The 22,213-nt window shown below is 43.3% G+C and overlaps 1 protein-coding gene across 1 annotated transcript; it reads left to right on the top strand.

The window, feature by feature from the left end:
* Positions 1-3,661: 3,661 nt before the first annotated feature.
* DEGS2 (delta 4-desaturase, sphingolipid 2) lies at positions 3,662-21,834 on the top strand. Its single transcript, XM_029964245.1, has 3 exons — positions 3,662-3,766; positions 13,299-14,041; positions 20,708-21,834. The coding sequence occupies exons 1-3, from the start codon at positions 3,685-3,687 to the stop codon at positions 20,849-20,851; spliced, it is 969 nt and encodes a 322-aa protein (XP_029820105.1). The 5' UTR covers positions 3,662-3,684; the 3' UTR covers positions 20,852-21,834.
* Positions 21,835-22,213: the final 379 nt, after the last annotated feature.

Genomic DNA, 22,213 nt, shown 5'->3' with positions numbered 1-22,213 from the left:
GGCTCCGCGGGGCCGGCTGCGGGAGGCGAGGAGTGAGCGATGCGCGTCCCGCACAGGTCGGGGAGCTGGGAGAGCTGGCGGCAGGGGAGGAGGGGCGAAGCTGAGCACCAGTGAGCCCATCTCCTAGGGAGCTGTTTGCTTCTTTGAACTTCACTTCTCGTTTTGGGAGCTCCCAGGCAGAGATGCCATGAGCCAGCTCGCCGAGCGCTGGGCAGACGGGGCTGTTGGGCAGCCTTGGTATGAACGCGCCGTGTTGTGTGAAAGGTGAGTTACGCATAATACAAACAAGTCTATCTAATAACCTATCAGTGCCAAAAGAAGCATGGTTTTATCCCCCTAAGATTCTTTTGCATCAGCTCCTCAGCACCTTTGTTTGGTCAGTTCAACTCACACCTCTGGCATAGAGCTAACTCACTGGAAAGAGAAATCCAGAATGATCCCAGGAAGGGTCAGCACAGGTGAGAGGGGAAAACAGCAAGTAAGGTTTATTGGCGAATTGTTTCCCCAAACTAACTTCGATGTGTGTGTTGATGACATGGCTCATCTACAAACTGTGCTGCCTATGAAAATTTGACTTTGTTCGATAAAGTATGTCAGGTTGTAAACCTTGGCACTAGTTACATGAAGTCTGAGCATGACATCCAATTCAAAATGACTGCAAAATATTTTATAAACAAGCAAATACACAGCTGTGTTTTCTTCCAGTAGTGAAGGAAGGTCCAATTTATACAGGCAGAGAAGAAAGCAGGTAATGCAGTAGCTGAAAGTACAAGTCTGTCATGGGATATGGAGCTCTTAATTCAGAAGAGAAAACACTTTATTTAGAGATAAAATTGCCAGACAACTTTATTTTAGTTCCAGAACATCAACTTTAACAAAGGTTCATTGTTGAAAATCAGAAGAAGAGAAGTTAAGGCCTGCACAGCAGGGCAGAATTAAGATAACCTCAAACACACAAGCCTGGTCTGCAGGCTGCACACTAGGAGACGTGTGCAGGTGTTACTGCTGTATTTACTCTATCACCTGTTCTTTCAATGAGCAGAAGGAGGAAGTAGCTGGGTTGTGTAGCAGAAATACATTCATGATGGAAAAGCAGCTTTGGGTGGAGAAGTGTGAGTCTGCCTGGGTGTGTGGAAGGAAGGACCAATATGTCTTGCTTCAGAGCTGTATATCGTAGGTCATGTCCTCTGTGAAGCAAAGGATTTTTGTCTTTTTTACCCTGGGATGCTGGAGGTGAGTGTGATGTGTACGCTCACTATATAAACAAGATGTTTTGATGGTACCCTGCACAGAATCAGCAACTGTGCTCTTCCTCTTGAGTGTGTTTGGAATTTCTCTCAGCTAGGCTTCCCAATATTTAGAAATCCTGAACAAATATAGGAAATTGCTGAAGAAAGGAAGGCTGCAGCTGAGAGAACTTGACCATGTGAAGCACATTTGAACTGCCATAAAGTGTAGTGACTGCATGAATCTGTAGAGTTCACAGTCATAGTATTCATTAAAAGGGCTATTATTGCTGTGTGACATTAAAATCCCTACTTTTCCTTTGTGAATGATTGTTACTAGGATGCTGTAAAACTAAGGATGCCAAAGGTTCAGAACTAGATAATATTTTTGCCAGTTCTAGAAGATGGTCTGAAGCTGGCATTTCTTGTTTGTCTGGCATCCACAATTACTCTTGAATTAGTATGATTTGTTTGGCTTATTATAGAAATAGAAAGTGTGAAATTCTATTCTCAAAAACAGATGCCAGCTCACTGGAGACAGAAAAGCTTTCTGTTCTTCTCATGTGGTCAGGCTAAGTCTATAGTAATGAGCTACATAAATGAGATGCCGTTGCCTACAAAGGAGATACTTAAGTTTCCATGCGTAACTTGCAATATGCAATAGCACTATCCTATTGGACAAACTTTTGGGATGAAGTCATATTTGTTTTCTTTGTAACTGCATGGACTGCCTCTCTAATTTACTTTTTTAGTCACCTTAAGCACTACTGAGCAGGAAGTGACAGAAGGGTGTCATCATGTTCATAATGTCTTTGGCTTCTCCACCGATACTGTCAACATGCCAAAACGTTTGAGCCAATTAAAAGTTTAGGCTGAGATACCAACGCATTTGCTCTCTGAACAATCCATTTCTTCTAGTAACACGTAATATCTTTCACTTGGATTAATAGTCCATTACCTGGGTTGGACCCTGCAACTTTGTGGGAGAGCATCAGCCTCGTGCTGGAGTAATGGTGAAAAAACCATTGCTCTTACAGAGAGCTGACCTGTAACAGTAAAGTGGTTAAAATCCTGCTCCTGCTGTGGGTAAAGCTGCTTTCCTTTACACCATAGTCCTTCCACTCAAAATGCTTTGGACCTTTAATTATTCAGGGGTTTACATTTAGACCATTTCAGGGAAAAATGGTCTAAAAACTTTAAAAACTTTAAAAACTTTTAAAAACTTTAAAAACTTTAAAAACTTTTGAGTTTTTAAAACTCAAAAAAGCCTCCTATGGCGTTTTGGGTTTGTAGATTGTTTGGTTGTTGTTGTTTTGACATTTCACATTTTCAAGGCTGCTTTCCCCCCCCTTTTAACTGCCAGCTGTGATAGGCATTTTTTAAGGGTAAGAGGCTGCGAAGGATGTTAGAGACATTCATATTGAAACAGAATGAAACAACAGTGCAGCTGATCCACATGTGATGTTGTTGATGGAAGGACTAATGACAGGGATAGTGAGTGAAGATGGACAGTAGGTCAGGTATGGACTTGCAAAAGAACATAGTGGGAACAAGGGCAGCACTTTAATTTTGGGTTGCGTGTGTGTAGAAAAACATCTCTATATAATATGTGTAACTCTGCCTGTGAATCAGAATGACTAGAGAGGTAAGTAAGGTTATGTCAGTTTTAAGGTTAGCTAGTCCTTTGCCTGGCTTTGTTACCAAGGGAGCAGTGTGATTTCCTGCTACTCCAGCAGGGACGGTACCTGGGAAATGGGCCGCAGAGCTGTAGGGGTGAAGTGTGACACAGCCAAGGGCTGGATTCTACCGGGACAGCTCATGAAGATTTGTCAGAGCGGCAAGGAAATGTGTGTCAGGCGTTGGTCGCATTTGTGTCGTCCCAGGTCTTCCACCCCTGGGAGGAGCTCACACAGCTGGGCTTTGCCCTAAGCCACGTTCTGCTTAGGGCCATATCTCCGGGTTTATGGAGTTTGGACTACCTTTGCTTTCCAAAAGCCACGTCTGGAAACGCCTGGGGACCTGCAGCGCTGCAGTTCCCCTTTTGCTCTGAAGCCGTCCCAGGCGGGGATGGATGCAGTGGCTGTGCTGAGCTCCGGTGGTGGCAGCAGCACGATGGGGAACCTGCTGCCCTGCGAACACGCCCACCCACCCCCCACACCTCTCCCGCCTGCCTTTGAGGTCCCTGCAGCAGAGCGAACCTCGGCCGTCCGTCCGCTGCACCCAGAGCCAGCCCCGAAGCATCCTCTCTCTCCCGGGTTCCCTTGCACACCACAGCGGGGCCGTGCAGCTCCCGCGGCTCCTGCACACCCGGGCGAAGCCGCAGCCCCAGTGCCTACCTGCGGGGCGGCGGCGGGCAGGGGAGCCGCCCCTCCTGGGCGCGGAGCTATAAGAGCAGCGCAGAGCTATAAGAGCAGCGCAGATCTATAAGGGCAGCGCAGCGCGGGGCGCAGCGGGAGCTATGGGGAACCGCGTCACCCGTGAGGACTTCGAGTGGGTCTACACGGAGCAGCCCCATACGCAGCGCAGGAAGGAGATCCTGGGTACGCCGGGGCGCTCGGGAGCGGCCGCCGGCGGGGCGGGCAGGGCTGCGCTCCGGGACGGGGCGGGTGGGGCGGGGGATCGGCGCCGGGTCCGCCTGTGTCGGTACCGAGACCGGCTCGGGGCGGGTGTCCAGGCTGTGGAGAGCTACGGCCCGGTGGGCTCGGAGGGGTGTTTCCCCCGAGGGGCTCAGCTCTCCCCCGGCTCTCTGCCTTCCGGAGGCAGCGGTAAGCCGGCTCACCGGAGCGGCAGAGCTGCGCCCACCTGCCCGCGCCGTGCCCTGGCTGCCGTCGGGGGATCCCGGCAGGCGCCAGCCCTTCCCAGTCTGCCCGGACTGCGGGCTGGGAGCCCTCCCGAAGGCACTTGTTCCCAGTGTCTTGGGAGTGCAATAAAGTCAACGGGTATGTGGGTGAGGTTTGCTAGAGAACAATCGCAAGTCTCCCGCGGCTTGTCAGGGACAAGGTGCACGTCTGTATTTTCGTGTTAACTGCGCACAGGAGTGTGTTGGGTCGGGAGGTTTATTCTACTTTGGGGCTTTGGGCTATTCTGAAGATCGTTTCAGAGAAGAATTGATAGTTCAGAATTGTTGCAGAGTATTGTTGCATGTCTCCTGAAAATACATTTCCAACCTTTTATTAATAAATAAAATTTTTATTTTTTTTCCCTCAGTTTTTATTTGGGTGGGTCGGTTGTTCTGTTTTTTCCCCCCTCTAATGAGTAGGATAAAGTTTTTAAAGTACTTTTATAAAGAAGGGCACTGGAAAACTTGTGGCTGAGTAGCAGCTCAGGGTGCGTATGCATAGGGTATATGCTAATTAGGTGCAGTATTTTAAGTCCTCCACAATCTCATAGATTAACCCAGGATTAATCTAAATTACAAAAATATTTCCAGTATAGTTGCACCAGTGGAATATCCTGGTACAGGTTTGAATTACACCCAGGAAAATAATAATTATTTTACTATGTAATCAAGGTAGAGAGTCAAATGATATCATTATAGAAAATGATGCTTCTTGATGTGCTACTCATCCTTTTAGTCAAGGGCACTACATTTTGGTGAGCTGTGGGTAGAAGTATCTATGGTGGGTCTCTACCCTTACTAATCTCTTGCTTTTCTGGTTGTGCTGTAGAATGGGGACTGCAGATCACAATGAAGTTGTATTATGTAAAGAGTGCTTGGGCTCCCTTACCCTTGCTGCAACAAACTCTTAGGATCTTTCAACTGCACACTTGCAGAGGTTTTACCCACCTCTCCTCTGGGTTCAGAACAAGTGATTGGAATCAAGGTCCATCCTTGCAGCCCCCGCTGCCCCAGCTGTGGGAGCAGAAGGAGGGGAATAGAGAAATACAACATGGGAAGAGAGACATGAAAGATGTGGGCAGAACAATCAAGGCAGAATGGATAGTGTCATGATACCAAAATGTTACCAAAAGTTACTGAAGCTGTCATGGTATCCTCTATGATGCTGGTGTCATGGTCCTCACTGTATTATTCAAAGCCTGAGGATCAGCAAACCCCTAGTACCCAAAGTATGTACTTATCAAAATGTCTAGTGTCCATTGAGCTGGAGAACACTGTAAGAATCTTACATGCATATGAACACATATCTGTAAAAGTCCATGTATTTTCTGTTGTTTTATACAGCAATGCCTTGGGGACAACATTCCATGCTGGTAAAGGAAGTATTTCCCTCCAAATAGGTTAATGATTTAGTTGCTAAGCACTGAAACTTGATTGTTCTCTGTTTATGCTGCAGCTTTCTGAAATGTTGGTCTCTCTCAGGCATGGCTAGTTGGATTTAAATGCAAGTGGAAATTATCTGTTAAGAAAAATAAAATGAGCAAACTGACAAACACGTAGGGCAGTTTCTTTCTTTGGGTTGTTGCCTCAATGTTCCGATAGAACAACTGAGAGGTAAAAATGGTCCATCACAAAGTTGTGACTTAGTAGCCTAGGTGTCTGTAAGACTTTTGTAGTCAGTGACAACGTGTGTCTGAAGGAGAACTCTGTGAGTCCAATCTCCCTGCCAAGGGCAGGGACATCTTTCACAAGGTGAGGTTGCTAAAAGCCCCATCCAACCTGACCTAGAACACTTAAGAGGGATGAGCCATCCACAGCTCCTGTGGGCACCTTGTTCCAGTTGAGCTGCAGAGCTGTGAGCTGTGTTTATCAACTGGGCTGGCTGGGAGGTAGCTTGTGGCAGGACTTTGTTGCACTAGATGAACCTACCAGAGGTGTGATTCCTAATGGTTATAATTATACCAGCAAATAGATCAAGGTTTTGTGCAAGGGAGAGGTAATCCTTTCTCTGTTATCTCTTTGTTGTATCTTACTCTTAGAATCTAGGTATTAAAATGTAGCTTGTGTTTGGTACTGTCTAGGTGCCAACTGCTTCTAAGTTACAGGGGAGGTCCCTTGCCAAGCTGGCACTTCGACCCACATCACATTGTACGTGTTCCTGAACACGTTATTCACGCCTTTCAGTTTATGAAATGGAACTGTTTCATTGCTATTCTCTCGCCCTCTTGGTTATGAAAAGCCTGTTACTGCCTGGTGTCAGGGCTGAGGTTTGTGTAATGCTGCAGTGAGCTCTGTTAGGGAAAGACCTGGCTAAAAACTTCCTGATGGAAGAAAGGTTTTCTTCATCTAGAGCTGCTTAGTCTTTCTGTATAGTTACAAAAATGCTATTAGAGGGAGATATAGGGTACAACACAGAAGAGATATCTACTTTTAGTAGAAATAGGATTTCTAGCATCAGTAAGGATTTTTTGGATCAAAACACTTGAAGAACTATAGTCTTGCACAGTGGGAAGTATTGGTGATTTGTCACTCTTGAGAGATGAAAAAAGCATTGCTCAGATGCAGGTAACACCATAAGCACAAAATGTATGCTTATTTCACCTGCAAACAGTTTCCCAAATGTAAGCAATGAGCAGTATGTTGTGACATGGGAAGTGTGAGATCATATTTGTGCCATGGGTTGGATCTAACTTTTTAAAATTACTGTAGGTTGGTCAGAAAATGTCTTGCCTCACAGGATCCTTAGGGAAGCACTTGTTTGCTGCTGAGGATGAGGGCTTACTCACTGTTGCTCAGGGTAGACCAGGAACACCTGAATATGATCTGACATATAAGAATAATTCATAATTATATAATTAATTCTTTGCCAAGTTATTTTGGAGTGGAGATGGTGCAAGCATTTTATATGTGCTTTATTCTGTAGGAAGGCTGAGATGTTACCCTATGAGGAGGGGTAAAACACAATAAAAAAAAGCAAAAAATACATTTTATTTTAGCAGTTATCTGGTCTGAGTATAGCTTCCAGCTCTGCCTTATTTAATCTGCTATTTCTTTCAGCTGTCTCTTCTGTTACCTATTCAAACCTCACATTTATGAAAATTCTGATTAAATTGTACCTACTGAAATATGCATAGGCATCTCTCCTTAGCTTAAATGAAAACTCTCAATTACATGTGCTTCTGGCAAAGAAACGGAGTTTGTTTCCCCTTTATTCTGCAGTATGTGGGCTCAGTGCTGCCACTGATGTGCTTGTTCTCTGACAGGCACATCCAGAATAGCTGCTATCTCAGTGCTCATGCCAATTCCCTGTGGGCATCACCTATGAAATAAATCACATGAGCAGAAAGTCACTGGTTTAGGCATTTGTAGTCCTCTGTTGAAAATGTATTGTGTAACCAAAGGCTTCAGCCTACTCCATATTGTGGGTTGTTGTTTCAGAGGCAGCTGGAAGTCCTCTTCCTAGCATTCCTACATCCCTTTCCTCTGAACTAGCTACCAAACAAGTGTAAGCAAGGTTATAGCTACTGTCATAGTGATGTGCTGACATAGTGATGTGCTGACATCATCCATCTCTGTTGACACCAGCAGTGTGGCACCACTGGGTACTTTCCCTCTGGTGGCACTTCTGAGTGAGCCCCTTGGACCAGCCAGCACTAAGCAATTCAGAGGCTTGTGGTTGGCAAGTACAAGATTAAGACATTTTTCCTTGCACAGTGGATATATAAAACTTCAGTGTAATTAGGTGGGAAAAAAGGTTTCTCTCCAGCCTACTGGAGAGATTAGGAGACTATACAGAGCCAGAAGCTTTTGTCATGCCTGTTGTCCTCTGTGTGTCCTGTGTCTTGGCCCATGTATGGTTTGAATTAATCATAGAATAGTTTCAGTTGGAAAGGACCTTTAAAAGTCCCCTAGTCCAACCCCCTTGCAATGAGCAGGGATGTCTTCAGCTAGATCAGGTTGCCCAGAGCCCCATCTGACCTGGTCTTGAATGTTTCCTAGGACAGGGCATCCACCACCTCCCTGGGCAACCTATGCCAGGGTTTCACTGCCCTCATTGTAAAAAATTTCTTCCTCATGTCTAGACTGAATCTCTCCTCCTTTAGTTCAAAACCCTTGTCCTATTGCAACAAGCCCTACTAAAAAGTCAGTCCCTATCTTTCTTATAAGCCCCCTCTAAATATTAAAAGGCAATAAGGTCTTCCTAGAGCTTTCACCTCTCCAGGTGGTAGAGCCTCAATTCTTAACTCTCTCAGCTTTTCCTTACAGGAGAGGTTCTCCAGCCCTCTGACAATTTTTGTGGCCCTCCTCTGGACCTGCTCCAACAGTTCCATGTCTTTCACTGAGGACTCAGGTGTGCTGTGCTGTTTATGAACATGTTCACGAGCTGAGCTGTTATGAGGCAAAACATGGTCCTGTCAGTAAACTGTCTTCTTTTGGTTTGTTAATTTTTTTGGTACAAATATCAGCTCCAGTATAGGACATGGGGTAGTAAAGCTTACATCCTGTGCCTGGTGTCTCTTATTTGTTCTGGCAGGGACTCATAGTCAACAGAACATAGTCCAGGACAGCAGTGTCACAGAGATTTTTTTTTTTCCTCTTCTCTTTAACAGACCTCCTAAGTGCCTTATACTGAATGGTATCTCCACTTTGACTATATCTGTATGTTGCACTTGTGGTCAAAATAAAGGAAAATCAAGAAATTAAATTTCTTCTCTTGTTATTACTAGCTTCTTGTGGATGTAGGCAAGGCTGCTGCTCCTTTAAACCTCTATCACTGTCTTTATGGAAAGCTCCTGCTCTTGTTCACTTCCAAATCCCATGTACGTCAAAATGTGCAAGTAAAAAGTATGTGATGTCACATCAACAAGAAACTGTGTTTGGTACCATCACTGGGGCTCTTCTGAGTTACCTCAGGAACAGTGTCAGTAGCATGGAGATTGAGTGAGGGTTCAGAACAAGATATTTGCTGTCTCCTGAAGAGGAGGAACACCAGGACCTGGCAACCAATGGCCTCTCCAGGAACAACTGATCCAGCACTAACTGAGGATCACAGTAGGGCTATGGTGAGTGTTCCTGGATCTCCAGAGAAAAATATCAAGCTAAAAATATGCAATCAGACTAATTTGTCAGTTTAGAAACTTGTGCTGAGTGTGACCTGCCTCTAGAAAGGTGACTGATGCTTACACACAACAGTGGAGTGATCTCTCTGAAATGTTAATTCAGTAAATGGATTGTTTCAGAATTGTGAACGCTTCTGAAAATATTCTTGCAGCATTTATTCTCTCTTGACTGCTGTTCTTTCATCCACACTGTTGTACAAGTGGGAAATGTCTTTCATCATCATAGAATAGCTTTCAGCTGCTCTGAGGTCATGTATAGAGACTGTGGAGGTGGCTGAGCAGAATTATTAACTACACTTACCTTCTCTACTAAAGTTCCCATGCTGCTTTTGCAGTGTGCTGACCTGGGAGACAGAAAAGTCCTGCTGTATATCTACACCAGTATCCCCACCCTACAAAAGACAGTACAATGGATCTGTCTGGACAACTAGAAGCAGCACATGTGGATAAACTGTCTGCCAGGCTGAGCTAATGGACTTTCTCAATAAGCCAGAGGCTGGAAAATGTGCCATGTAGACACTAGAGTAGCTGGAGCTCTGCTGTTCTCATCAAACTCTAAAGGGCAAACCCTGGTCCTATATAGTCATATAAATTTGTGGGTGTCTGGCCTGTCCCAGGTCATGTGTGCACACATGAACTCCAATTGCCTTATCTAGAAGGGCTGAGTCATGAGGTTGTTTTTTTTATATCCTCTTTCTGTGTCCTCTCCACGCCATGATTTTGCATAATGAAGAGTTAGCTCTAGATTACATCATGTTTTAGCCCTGCCATGGTGCTTGTTGGGAAGCAATGGACTCTGGCCATATAGAAGCTCATCATTCTTAGAATGGAAAAGTGCTCAGGAAGACCAAAATGGAAGCAATTCAGGAAAGAGCAGCATGATGAGAAGCTCCGTTCAGATGCTTCCTCGTGTGAAACTCTAGCAGTCTCAAGACTGGGGAGTAGGTGTCTGTTTACTTTGCAAAGTGCAATGTGTAGAAGACAAAGGTGGTCTTTACTGGCTGGCTGCCAGAGGTCTGATAGTCCTTTGTGCCTCCTGGTTCAGCACTGCCAGTAACCCTGCCTCTGATTCTCTCCTTTTTGATGTGCAGATGAGTTATGTCTGGTTTGTACAGTCTGTCAGCTAACTGCAAGGCATGAACATGAGGGAAAAAGGAGATAAATATTTGTGTTATTGCATCTTTGTGTCAGTACGTTATACATAAACTCCAGTCATCAGGATCACTTAATCTGAGACTAAATGTGTCTCACTGAGGAGTGCTTAGCCTCAAGTCTATACAGGGTCAGTATTCAACATTCTGCATTTGAAGCACTTCTGAATGAACAGATCTTTGGCAGGCTACTCCACCAGCAGGGCTTTTAGCCTCAGTGAGCTTACGAGCACCACACCCCTGCCCAAGCCATGATTTCTTCATGGGGAGAAACCTGAGGTCTCTCCATGCCATGGAGATGGGACAGGTTTATCAGTATTAGTGATAAATAGCCACACTACTGTGGTTTGACTAGTATGCAAAGATTAACTGTTGGAGAGGAGTTAATCATGTGTTGAATTTAATATTAAACCCTAGCAAGTTACTTAATAGCTGTCACCTGTGACAAATGCAACCTGCCTGCACTGCTGCCTGCACACACTGTTGCTGCCTGTTGGCAGCAACTGCTCTGAAACCTCTTAAATGGAATCTGTGGTCCTTGTTGACTGCTAAAGAAAGAAATAGGTCAAAAACTTCCATTATTCTCAAATGACAATATAAAGCATCTCTAAGGAATTTTCCCATCCCATTAATTTTTTTTTTTTTTTTTTGGTGAATATAGAATTATAGAATCAGCTGGGTTGGAAGGGACCTCTGAGATCAAGTCCAACCCTTGATCCACTACCACCACGGTTACTAGACCATGGCACTAAGTGCCACATCCAGTCTCATCTTAAAAACCTCCAGGGATGGAGAATCCACCACTTCCCTGGGCAGCCCGTTCCAATGCCTGATTACCCTCCCTGTAAAGAATTTCTTCCTAATATCTAACCTAAACCTCCCCTGGCAGAGTTTAAGACCATATAGCCTTAATTTGACCAAGCTGACCACCAGATCTGGTTGTTTTACATTTCTTCATCTCCTTTTTTCACTTCAGTAACCAGCTGTGCAACTGAACAATTGAGGTGGTTTGATTTATTAAAGAGTTTTCTGGGTTCTGGACAGAGGCCCCTAAGCAGGAGATTAAGCTATATAAAATTGCATATCTTTAACAGTCTTTCTGACCAGGTCAATATATCAAGTTATTCTTTAGAGTGGACTTTGAATAAGCAGCACTTCATGTAGAATTTTGGTACATATTCAGGTACTAGGGAACAATTTGTAGCATGTTAATTTTTCTAGTGTGAACACTATAATTTTAGAAAACTGTGAAAATAAGAATGAAAGCAAAACAGAAACCCTTTGGACTTTCCTGAGATTTTTATCAAAAAAATTTGACTGACTTTAGAAAGATACGAACTTTTACTAGAGATTTTCCCCCACTTAGAAAAATTTCTCTTTTGCCTGATTATTCCTCATGGTGAATTGGCTCCCTTGTCCTCACAAGAAGAATTGGGAATATCTCTTTTCTCACCATCTTCCACAGCACTTGTCTGGTCTTTATTGTCCCTAATCTCTGTCACGCTGAGGTGAAGCTGGCTAACAGGCTCAAAAGTTGTTGGAATGGTTACAAAGCATGACCATATCAATCTACTTCCTTAAGTAGTACTTCATCTCTCTGAAACTTCATCAAACTTCTCAGGCTTCACTTTTACAAAAGCCTTCTCTGCATTCAGCACTCCATACCTGCCACTGCTTTCAAGGTCACATAAACTACATGTGTTGTCTCCAGCATTTGTTTATAGCATATACAGCTGCATAGATGCTGGTCATTGTAATCTGATTTTATTGCATTGGTGTTATACTGTGACACTCAGATGATGTTTACTTTTCTATTCTTAAAACAGGCCTATCAAACTTACAGGACACACTGTGTAACCTCAGGGTTCAGAGCGAGTGACTTGTCTACGCACTTATCTGTGTAAGCTGTAATTTTTGAGAAATGCAGAGTATGAGTTAAAGGAGGGAGGTCAGTAGGTAGGTAAAAGCCATAAAACAGTGGAAAAAATTATGTGCAAGTTAATACTAGAAGTGAGAGTGTGGATTTGTAAAGAGGACATGTGTATCAATGAACAGCACCTAGAGGGTAAGCTGTACTCTGTCTTTTCTTTCTTTTAAAAGGAAGATGAATGATTGCTAGAACCAAAGATAAGTAAGCTAGTCCTGGCCTCATGTGAGTCAGACCTGGCAAGTCTAGCCCATGTCTCTCTGACACTGCAGTAGTTGTGAGGCCTCATGAAGCTGTTGTGTGATTATCTTGTGGCTTTTATGCCTGGTTGTGGTATGTGACTTGGGAACAGGCCGAGGAATGAGAACAGAGAAAAATTTTCTGTGTCTTACAAAATCCTGATAATATTACTGACTTTATTGTGATGTTACCATGTGTGAAGGGTTGTACGTGTTGTGAGCACTGGTAAACACTCAAATAATTAGGAATTTTTTTTTAAATGCTGCATTTGTCATCTAACCACAGAGCAAAACCTGGCGAGCCTGTTGCTTGGCTCTCTGTCCTCTGCTAATATGTTTGAAGCAGCAGTGTGAAAAGGGTTATGAAGAAGGCAGTTGTATCCCTTTTGTGGAAGAAAAATCTGATCTGAGCAAAATACAAAAGGAAATAATAAACTTGACAGAAGGTGCTTCTTAGCACTTAAATCATGTGGGTTTTGGCATACTAATAATGTGAAGCAATACTCATTGTGGTGAAGGCACATGATGCCACAGGTTGACCATCAGGGTATTTTTTTTATATGTCTGTATATATCTATATATATTGATATCAATCACATTTGGACATGATGCTGGAAGTGGGAATAGAGCCCATATGTTAGTAAAGCCTTTATTATAGTGGCAACTCTACTTTTGAATTACCATTTCATAAAACTAGAACCTCAAATACAGTGTGATAAAAACAGAGAGTCCCAGTGGTGATTGTGTTTACCTAACCGTGATTTACTGAAGTTTTTCTCTGCATTTTTTCCTTTAGCAAAGTATCCGGAGATCAAGACTCTGATGGGACCTGATCCACATTTGAAGTGGATTGTATCTGGAATGGTTTTCGTGCAGCTTCTGGCATGCTACCTGGTGAAAGATTTATCTTGGAAATGGATTTTCTTCTGGGCTTATGGTTTTGGGGGTTGCATCAACCATTCGCTGACCTTAGCCATCCATGATATTTCACACAACGTCGCCTTTGGGAACAAGCAGGCCAAGTGGAACCGGTGGTTCGCAGTCTTTGCCAACTTGCCGATTGGCATCCCTTACTCTGCCTCCTTCAAGAAATACCACATCGACCATCACCGGTACCTGGGAGGGGACAGCTTGGATGTGGACATTCCCACAGACTTTGAAGGCTGGTTTTTCTGTACACCCCTTCGGAAACTGCTTTGGCTTTTCCTCCAACCTCTGTTCTACAGTCTGAGGCCACTGTATGTGAACCCCAAAGCGATTACACAGATGGAAGTTTTCAATGCTCTTGTACAGTTTTCTGTAGACCTAATCATTTACAACCTTTGGGGACTCAAACCTGTTATTTATTTAATAGCAGGTACATTTCTTTGCTTGGGTTTACATCCCATTTCTGGGCACTTCATAGCAGAACACTACATGTTCTTAAAAGGGTATGAGACATACTCTTATTATGGACCTCTGAACTGGCTCACCTTTAATGTAGGATACCACATGGAGCATCATGACTTCCCCAGCATTCCTGGATGCAGATTGCCCATGGTAAGTGTGGCATAAGTATGCATGAGTTAGATTTTGATAAAAACTTCTAAACTGCCCCAAAGAAAACACTCCAAATCATAGCAATTGATCAGTTTAAGAAAAAAAAAGGAAAAAAAAGAAGAAAGCTTTTTTGATTTGTTTCTAATTAATTTTAAGCCAGAGATTGAGAGAAATGGTTGTCAAACTGCTGTAATATTTAGTTTATTTGATGCAAACTAGAACATCTGACCCTCAGAGGGCTTGAGAAATACTTTTTGCATGATAAAATCCTCCAACAAGGCTCTAAATTTCTCCATTTACATCTCTCAGCCAAGAAGTTGCAACTCTGAAAGTTTAAAGGCCCATCTAAAGGGAGACAGGTGGCAATTACTAGTTGAAATTTGTCTAATAATCAATCTGCTACCTATATTGCTTGATTAACATCAAAGAGAAGCTTTTCTATTTTTGAGATGACGTAAGAATTGGGGCATGTTCCAGCCTGACACAAATGGCACTAGAAAACAAAGCCCTGCTCTCCGTGACTCGTTTTAGCTCTGCTGCCCCACCCACAGAAACTGAAGAGGCCTGGTCTGTCGTTGGGAAAGTGCTGTGGCTTTCCTCCTTTGAAAGGCAAACCCCTTTTTGCCTATGTTTTATCAGCTGTGGGAATCAAATTTGCAAAGCCCAGGTGTCTAGGAAAGCTTTTCAATCTCCCTCCAGGTATGTAGCTACTCTTGTGGGTTTTAATACAAGGGTTCCACAGCAGGTGCTCACAGGATTAGAGGTATGTGACTTCGGATTACTCCTGCATATAAATTCTCTGGTATGGTAGGAAGGAAACATCTTCTGTCTCTGGGCTGATGCAAAGTTGGGGACTACTACTGCAGTATCCTCATGAGGTGGAGGTAGAGCTGGGGAGTCTGAGGTTCAGTGGCTGTGACCTCCCCGCTACTGAATAGGATGTACAACTTGTATGATGGTATATCCAGGCAAACCCTGCTGTACGGGGTAATGTTCTTCATCACAGAAATGCTGTCTGAGAGGAGATTCAAATCAAGGGGAGGTTTTCGTGTGGTGTAGAAGAGAGTGGGAAGCCTCTATAGTGCCTGCAGTTCTTTGTTGCTGGAGGTCTGTCCTGGATGAGCTGCCTGTTCCTGGCCAGGCACAGAGCAGCTGGTACAGCAGCCCACACTCAGATGTGAAGTTCTCCTGTCAGGCACTCCCATCACTGATACACCTGATAGTTCAGCTGGGAAGTGCATGGGCTTAGCTTTAGTTTCAAATGTTCAGACTTATCAGATAGGCTTAGATCCTTAGATTACCAAAATGTAAATAGAGAAAGAGAAGAAGGTTAGCTCTGTATCCTGCACAAGGGAGGTGAGTGACTAATTGAACTTGCTGGGACTGTTGCTCCAGACCTGACTGAGACCTGAAAAGCTCTTCTCCACCCACACTACAAATAGTTCAGCCTAATTCCTTGAGGCAGTACAGCAGCTGGAAGTATCTGCCCTCCCATGTAAAGAAGATAGAGCTACTAGTTGAATTTCATGGGCTTATGTTCATGTGTGTTTTGCTCTTTGGAGAAAGAGAGGCTTGTCCTGCTGGTGGAGGACACACCAGACTTGTCAATCACTGTTGCCTTCTAGAATTATATTGAAAACTTGGAGTATTTGACAAGTGATTAATTATAGTTAAATATTCTATCAAAAAGTGAAAATTCTTTGGCAAAACAGTTACTGTAGAAAATCCTTTGTCCATTAAAATAAGTTGATTACTCTTTTCTGCAAAATGAGAAAAAAAAAATCTCCACCTCTTTGGAGGAAAGAAAAAAGGAAACAGATCCTTGCTGCTTAACTTTCAACCTTGAACTTCATAACGGGTAAAAAACCTCACCTTGCTCTACACTGCTTAACCTCCCAGCAAATTCTTCACTCAGATCTTGTCTTTTAGGCACTTGGACTTGTAATAATTGAATTGTGTAATATGGATGACCTCTTGGTGAGGCTATTTTTATTTTTAATCATTGACAAGTAGAAAGTGGAATAAAGATCTTTATTTGGTTCCTTCATGATTGAGAGCAGGGGAGAAATGGGATTAGAGAATAACTGGATCTTAATCTTGGAAAGTAACTAGCTCTTCAGCTTGCTTATCAAGAAAGGAAATTCAGCTTTGTCCTTTGTCACAGGTGTGTCATTCAGAACAGTCTGAGTAATGTGTTTGCTGCTGGAAAGACCTTTACCCTAGGAGTATGACAGATTTGAAAGAGGAAGAATTAGGCTGCTCTCATAAGCTTATGGATATTAAAGATGAGTGACATGGGTGTGCAGTAAGAAATTGTCTCTCTAGTATAATAAGAGATTACACAAGAGACCATGAAATTTAACATGGTAATGAAGGACCTGCTCTAAAAAAACCCACCCCTATAGACTTAGAACTAGTTTAGTCTTTGCATGAAGCTTTATAACTATAAAACATTGCATTATTTACCAAAAGATCCATTCTTCATTATATGAAGGATTGAATATACTTATGGAGACAGGAGATTGGAGGCGGAGGAGGAACTCAGTACTGATCCTAGAAGCTGCAATAAAAGTGGCAGTGTTACCAGAGGCAAACTAGTTACTCATTAAGCTTGTGGGAAAAGGAAAAGACATGGTATGAAACCAGATTTATTGGACAGACAAGACTGGAAAACATGGTAGATGTGCTGGGTTTGAATTGCAGATTTCATTAACCCTGCAATGGCCAGGAGGGCTGGCTTGAGTGAACCCCCAGCCCCTGGTGGGGTTATAGAACTGTAGAGGGAACTCCTGTAATATGCCTTCTAGAATTCTAAACATAATTCTGCAGTTTCATGTTGTAAGGATCTCTAGTTTCTGTATAGCCCCAGGACAAAGAGTCTGTAACAACTGTGCCGAAATACTAGGCTGGGTTTAACTTTTGTGCCTATCAGATATGATGGAGTAGGATTGGGGTTCTGTAAGGAAGAAGGGTGGGAGGAACTGAAGGAAAGGGACCATCTACAGTACAATACGGAGAGCTTGAGAAGCAGGATTTAGGAATACTTTGTCACAGTGCCATCCTCTTTTAAGACAATCTAGGATCTGGCTGCAACACTTGCTACCTGAAAACTACCATCCTCAGGTTTTGTACTGCACCCAGAATCTGACACAAACGGTGACTCTTCCAGCCTCAAACATACTTAATAGATATAAAATCATAGAATCATAGAATCCTTAAGGTTAGAAAAGATCTCCAAGATCATTGAGTCCAAACTTGGACTGAATATCACCATATCAACTAAACTGTAGCACTTAGTGCCACATCAAGTCATTTCTTGAACAGTTCCAGGGATGGTGACTCCACCACTTCCCTGGCCAGCCTGTTCCAATGCTTGAGAACTTTTTCAGCAAAGAAATTCTTCCTGATATCCAGCTTGAACCTCCTCTGAAACAGCTTGAGGCCATTTCCTCTTGTCCTGTTGCTGGTTGCCTGGGAGAAGAGGGCAACCCCCACCTTGCTACAACATCCTTTCAGGTAGTTGCAGACAGTGATAAAGTCTCCCTTGAGCCTCCTTTTCTTCAGGCTAAACAAACAGCATCTTCCTCAGCCACTCCTTATATGATATTGCATTTAAAAGGGAATTTGCATTAAACCCCAAGTACTTTCTGTCCTCCCACCACCCAGATTTTCTGGTAGATAAGGAGATAATTCTGTTTTACCTACAGAGATGCTGAAAGAAATTACAACAAATGAGACGTTTTTGTTGGGAAACTTTTGCGGATCCATTATACAAGAGAAACCACTTTTAAAATTCTTTTCTGCCACATGATAGCAAAATGGGAACAAATTTCCTTGTCTTTTCCATAAGAAAATCCTTCAGAAGTCCTCCCTCTAACTGCATTCATTAAATTTTTTCTCCAATCCTTACTGCACTTTACCCTCTCTTCTCCAGTGTTTCTGAACATTTCATACAGTTGTCCTGCCCAGAGCACAGGAACCTTGCCAGTGGTGCAAGTGGTGCCTGCCTTCCTGCACAAGGTGCTGCTGGACACGAAGCCAAGCAGAGCCAGGAAACACTTCATGTAGGTGTGAATCACTGTCCTACTGCTGATCTGGGGTGACACACTCCAGTGCAAACCCCTGGTCATCTCTTGTGACCTCCTCATTCAAAATGAGCTACCACCATACTCTGTGGGAAGGCACTGAACAGGTACCCTTGCTGAACAAACAACTGCTCCACCACCTGATGCTGGCCAGCAGCTTGCCAGCCATGGCTGCCTCCAGCATATGGTCTGTAGGATCTCCTTTAAAATTTACTGCTGGGTATTTTGATTAATCATCTTAATTGTCAAAGAATACTTGTATTCTAGGTGCCTGTTTTAAATCTGTAATACAACTGCACGATATGTGTATGGAATATATTGAAGTGCAAGTTTTCAGACATACATGTTGTGTTCACCTTAGCTCTTCACAAGTATGTCCAGACTACACTGCTGCTCATGTTTGCAGAAACTATTGGGCTGAATGTAGGCAGGCTGTTTATTGGCCTCTTCTCTGAGCCATTTTTTCCTACATTGTCACTGGGGTCATTTTTAGTTAGCTTGTGGAGCCAGAGGACACAGCTGCTGCCTGAGACATTGTTCCTAGGAAGTGAATTGGTTCCTACGGATTTCCAGCCTTCCACTTCCAAGGGGCAATACAGAAACACTTCATGAAGCTGAAGCTCTTGTAGTGGTCAGAATTTAACATCAAGAGCTCTGCACACTAATGTTAATAGCTGAGAAAACATGTCTGGTTCAGAAGGCAAGAAATATATGGGGGCTTTGGAGAGGAGGGGAATGGTAGACTCACCATATGAACTTGACTAGCATAGGTGAGGGCTGAATTACTGTTGAAAGTCAAAATTCAGGCAGAACTTCTAAAATGGAGGTAGGAGGGAAGGTCCAAGCAGCAGTATGCTAGGGAATGACCATGTCAGAGCTGTAGTGAAGCTTTTGGGACTGGGTATCTGAGACTCCCTTTGTGTTTGCATCACGCCTCCTGAGTGGCCTTCATTCAAGGGAGCTTAATGTTAAAATAGTGCTCCCTCTAATTTACTGGCTATTCCTTTTGCCACCTGGGAAAAGGAGGATATAAACCCAGGATAAATTATTTCTGTGGTTACAGAAGGAGCACAGGGAACTAAATCTGCATCTCCAGAGATGTTACCTGGTGCCTGGAAGTCACCTTTCTTCCAGTCATTAACAAATACCTTTAAGGAGAAATCCTGATATTGTCTGAATCCCACGGAAAATAAATTACTTTGAAGTACAAAGTAACGCCTTAAAGCAGGATAGAGGGAATTATTAGGAAGTCAGAGGTATTCAGTGAAAGACAGAATACAGTCAGACCTGAACTGAATCTTCCATGTCCAGCACAGCACTACCATGCCACCAGCACAAGGAGTGCACAGGGGCAGAGGTTCTTAATGACTCTTGTATGTTACCCAACCTACCTCACAGAGGAGTGTCTGCTAGGAAGCTGAATTGATGACGTAATTAGCAGTGAGCCATACTGGCTTATAATTTAACTTTTGCTGGGATTCTTACCTTTTCACAAGCAGTCACAATTCTGTGTTAAGATTCCACCATTACACCTCGGGTGCTGATGAGACCTTCCTGCAGGGTGACAGTTTCTCTGTAACCCTTTTTGTCTTCACTGGAACTCTGCACTGTGCTCGTCATATCTGGCTTTAAAATTCTGCTGGGTTTTTAAAGAGAGAAGTCACGCTGTCCAGCAAGACAAACTACTCTATTCTACAGCTTTGTTTGTCTAGGAGGTGGAGCTGCAGTAAAACCATGCCCAAGCAATTAGGTGCAAGTGTACGATAGTTAACAGACTGCTGCTTTGTGTGTTCAAAAAGCAGAGCATCTTGGTGGAGCAGGAATAATAACTAATAACTGATAACTTGGGAATCCTCATAGTCCCCTGAACCTGCCAGCTTTGAAACCTCTTTGTCCTCTGGTTCTGGCCTTACTCCCACTACCAGCACCACTCCAATGATGCACAGTGCTTCTCAGATGGCAGCAGTCTTAAGATTTGGGGATTTGTAACAGGGATGAAATTTTATTAGATTTATGATCTACCAATGAATCTTGCAGCATTTTTAATGCCAAACTGAGGAGAACAGACCATCCCTGTGATTTCCTCTGCCTGCTGGAGGAACCTGTCTTGGATTTGCATCACAGTAGCAAAATGGAGGGAAGAAAATGAAGTGTAGGCAAGACTGTATCTGGTATTTTCTCAATTGGTAATTCTCTCTTACCCAGAACCCTCAACAGAAGACTATTACAAGTGGCAAACAGGGCTTTAAATACAGTGTGTTGGAGTCTTTGGCAATTGATTAGGTGGATGAGGCATCTCACTGTGGAGATCCCACCACTTCCAAAATGAGACAAAATAGTTCTGACTGAAGGCAGCGATCCCACATCTTTCAAATTCTGACACTGTGAGGCAAAACTTGCATCAGAAATCTGCAAGTATCTAAATGCATTTAACTACATCCCATTTGGCTGAACTTCAGAAGCTCACAAGCAATAACAGGTAACTTCAGGTTACGGCTGTGCTATCAGATCTGAATGTGAAGGCTGAAACACATCTGATTCTGTGCAACTAAACAGCTTGTTCTCTCTCTTCTTCTTCCAGGTGAAGAAGATTGCAGCGGAATATTATGATAACCTCCCACATCACCGGTCCTGGATTCGAGTTCTGTGGGACTTTGTTTTTGATGACTCTATTGGTCCTTACTCAAGGGTTAAGAGACTGTGCAAGCTGGCAAAGGAAAGCTAATGGGCTGGTCTGCCTGTGGCAGTGGGGTGTGTTTTTCCACACTTGACTTCAGTTTTCACATGACTTCAGTTTTCTGCGGAAATAGGAGGATCTCTGTGTGTGCTGAATTAATGTTGGTGCATGCTGCTTAGACCAAGAGGATGAGTGTGATAATTAAGCAATCGAATGCACTATTTTAGACTACTGATACTTTTTAATAAAGGATGTTTGTATGTGTAACCCTCAGAAACTAGGTTAGAGTGAATTATGATTAGGTGAACCTCTGGTCTAGGCTTTGAAATAACTTCCTGGGGCACACATGCCCAAGCCTGAGTTTTGGCCTGGTCTGCAGTGGAGAATGTTTACTGTGTGTTACATGTGACCATGTGTGTGTATAGTTGAGGACTAGTTTCTCTTGATGCCAGATTAGAAGTGGATGCTCTGCGTGCACAGGACTGTGGAAGCAGGGAGGACTGGCATGCAGTAGTAAATGACACTCTCTGGAGAACACAAGGGTGCCTTTTGCTCAATGTCTTGTCTAATCTAATAATCTTCTGATAATTGCTAGTAACAGAGATTTTGTATATGCAATGAAATATGTTTATATTTTTGTATAGTTGTATCATTATTTTAGTAGCTGGTGTTTGATCTTTATTCCAGGGATTTGTCTAAACCTTTTCTGAATGCATTTCCATGAGGATCTAATACTCACTGTGGCGAACTGACAGATCTGAACTGTGGCAGGGAGAAATCCTTCCTTTAGTCTTCCACCCGCTGCCCTGAGCAGCAGCATGAATATGCTTCTGGAGGAACTGCCTGGTCCTTTCTCATTCACCTTTTCAACTGTATCCATAACTTCATGTTTCTCACACATTTCCCCACTGTAAGTCCTTCTGGGAATGGAGAGTTTCTAGTTTTAATTGTTCCTTGTCAAGATTGTTAGCACTCCTGATCACCTTTCTTGATCTCCTCTATATTATACCCCTCTCTGTGCATAGGATTTAGGAAGGTGTGTCAGTGAAGACACACCTATGGTGGTACTTGTTCCTAACTGCTTTCATAATAATGGTAAATTTTTTTCTCTGTCATTCAAGGGGCACTGACTTGGCATTTGGGAAGCATATGATACTCCAGCTATATAAAATTGCCACTGATGGTGTTAAGAGGATGGAATGCAGAGATGGGGCTGTTTATCTCCCTACATCTCTTACTTGGTGCTATTGACCTTCATCTGTCATTTCTGCCCACTGGAAGACACAAATCTTCCTGCCTGTCCTCTCCAACAATAAACTTGTGGCTATCCTCAATAATTCCCTGTCATCAAAAACCTTAAATCAATATACATTTCTCCAAGCAGAACAATATCTTGGGAGTCACGAATTC

Source organism: Manacus vitellinus, unplaced genomic scaffold (assembly GCF_001715985.3).
Source record: "Manacus vitellinus isolate BGI_N305 unplaced genomic scaffold, ASM171598v3 scaffold_6_pilon, whole genome shotgun sequence".
Lineage (NCBI taxonomy): Eukaryota > Metazoa > Chordata > Aves > Passeriformes > Pipridae > Manacus > Manacus vitellinus.
The sequence above is the reverse complement of the archived record's forward strand: the minus strand, read 5'-3'. Positions and strand labels throughout refer to the sequence as shown.

Coding starts and splice junctions, on each gene's coding strand:
- DEGS2 (XM_029964245.1), top strand. CDS start 3,685: ATGGGGAACCGCGTCACCCGTGAGGACTTCGAGTGGGTCTACACGGAG. Junction 3,767..13,298: donor GCGCAGGAAGGAGATCCTGG/GTACGCCGGGGC, acceptor TTTTTCCTTTAG/CAAAGTATCCGGAGATCAAG. Junction 14,042..20,707: donor CTGGATGCAGATTGCCCATG/GTAAGTGTGGCA, acceptor TTCTTCTTCCAG/GTGAAGAAGATTGCAGCGGA.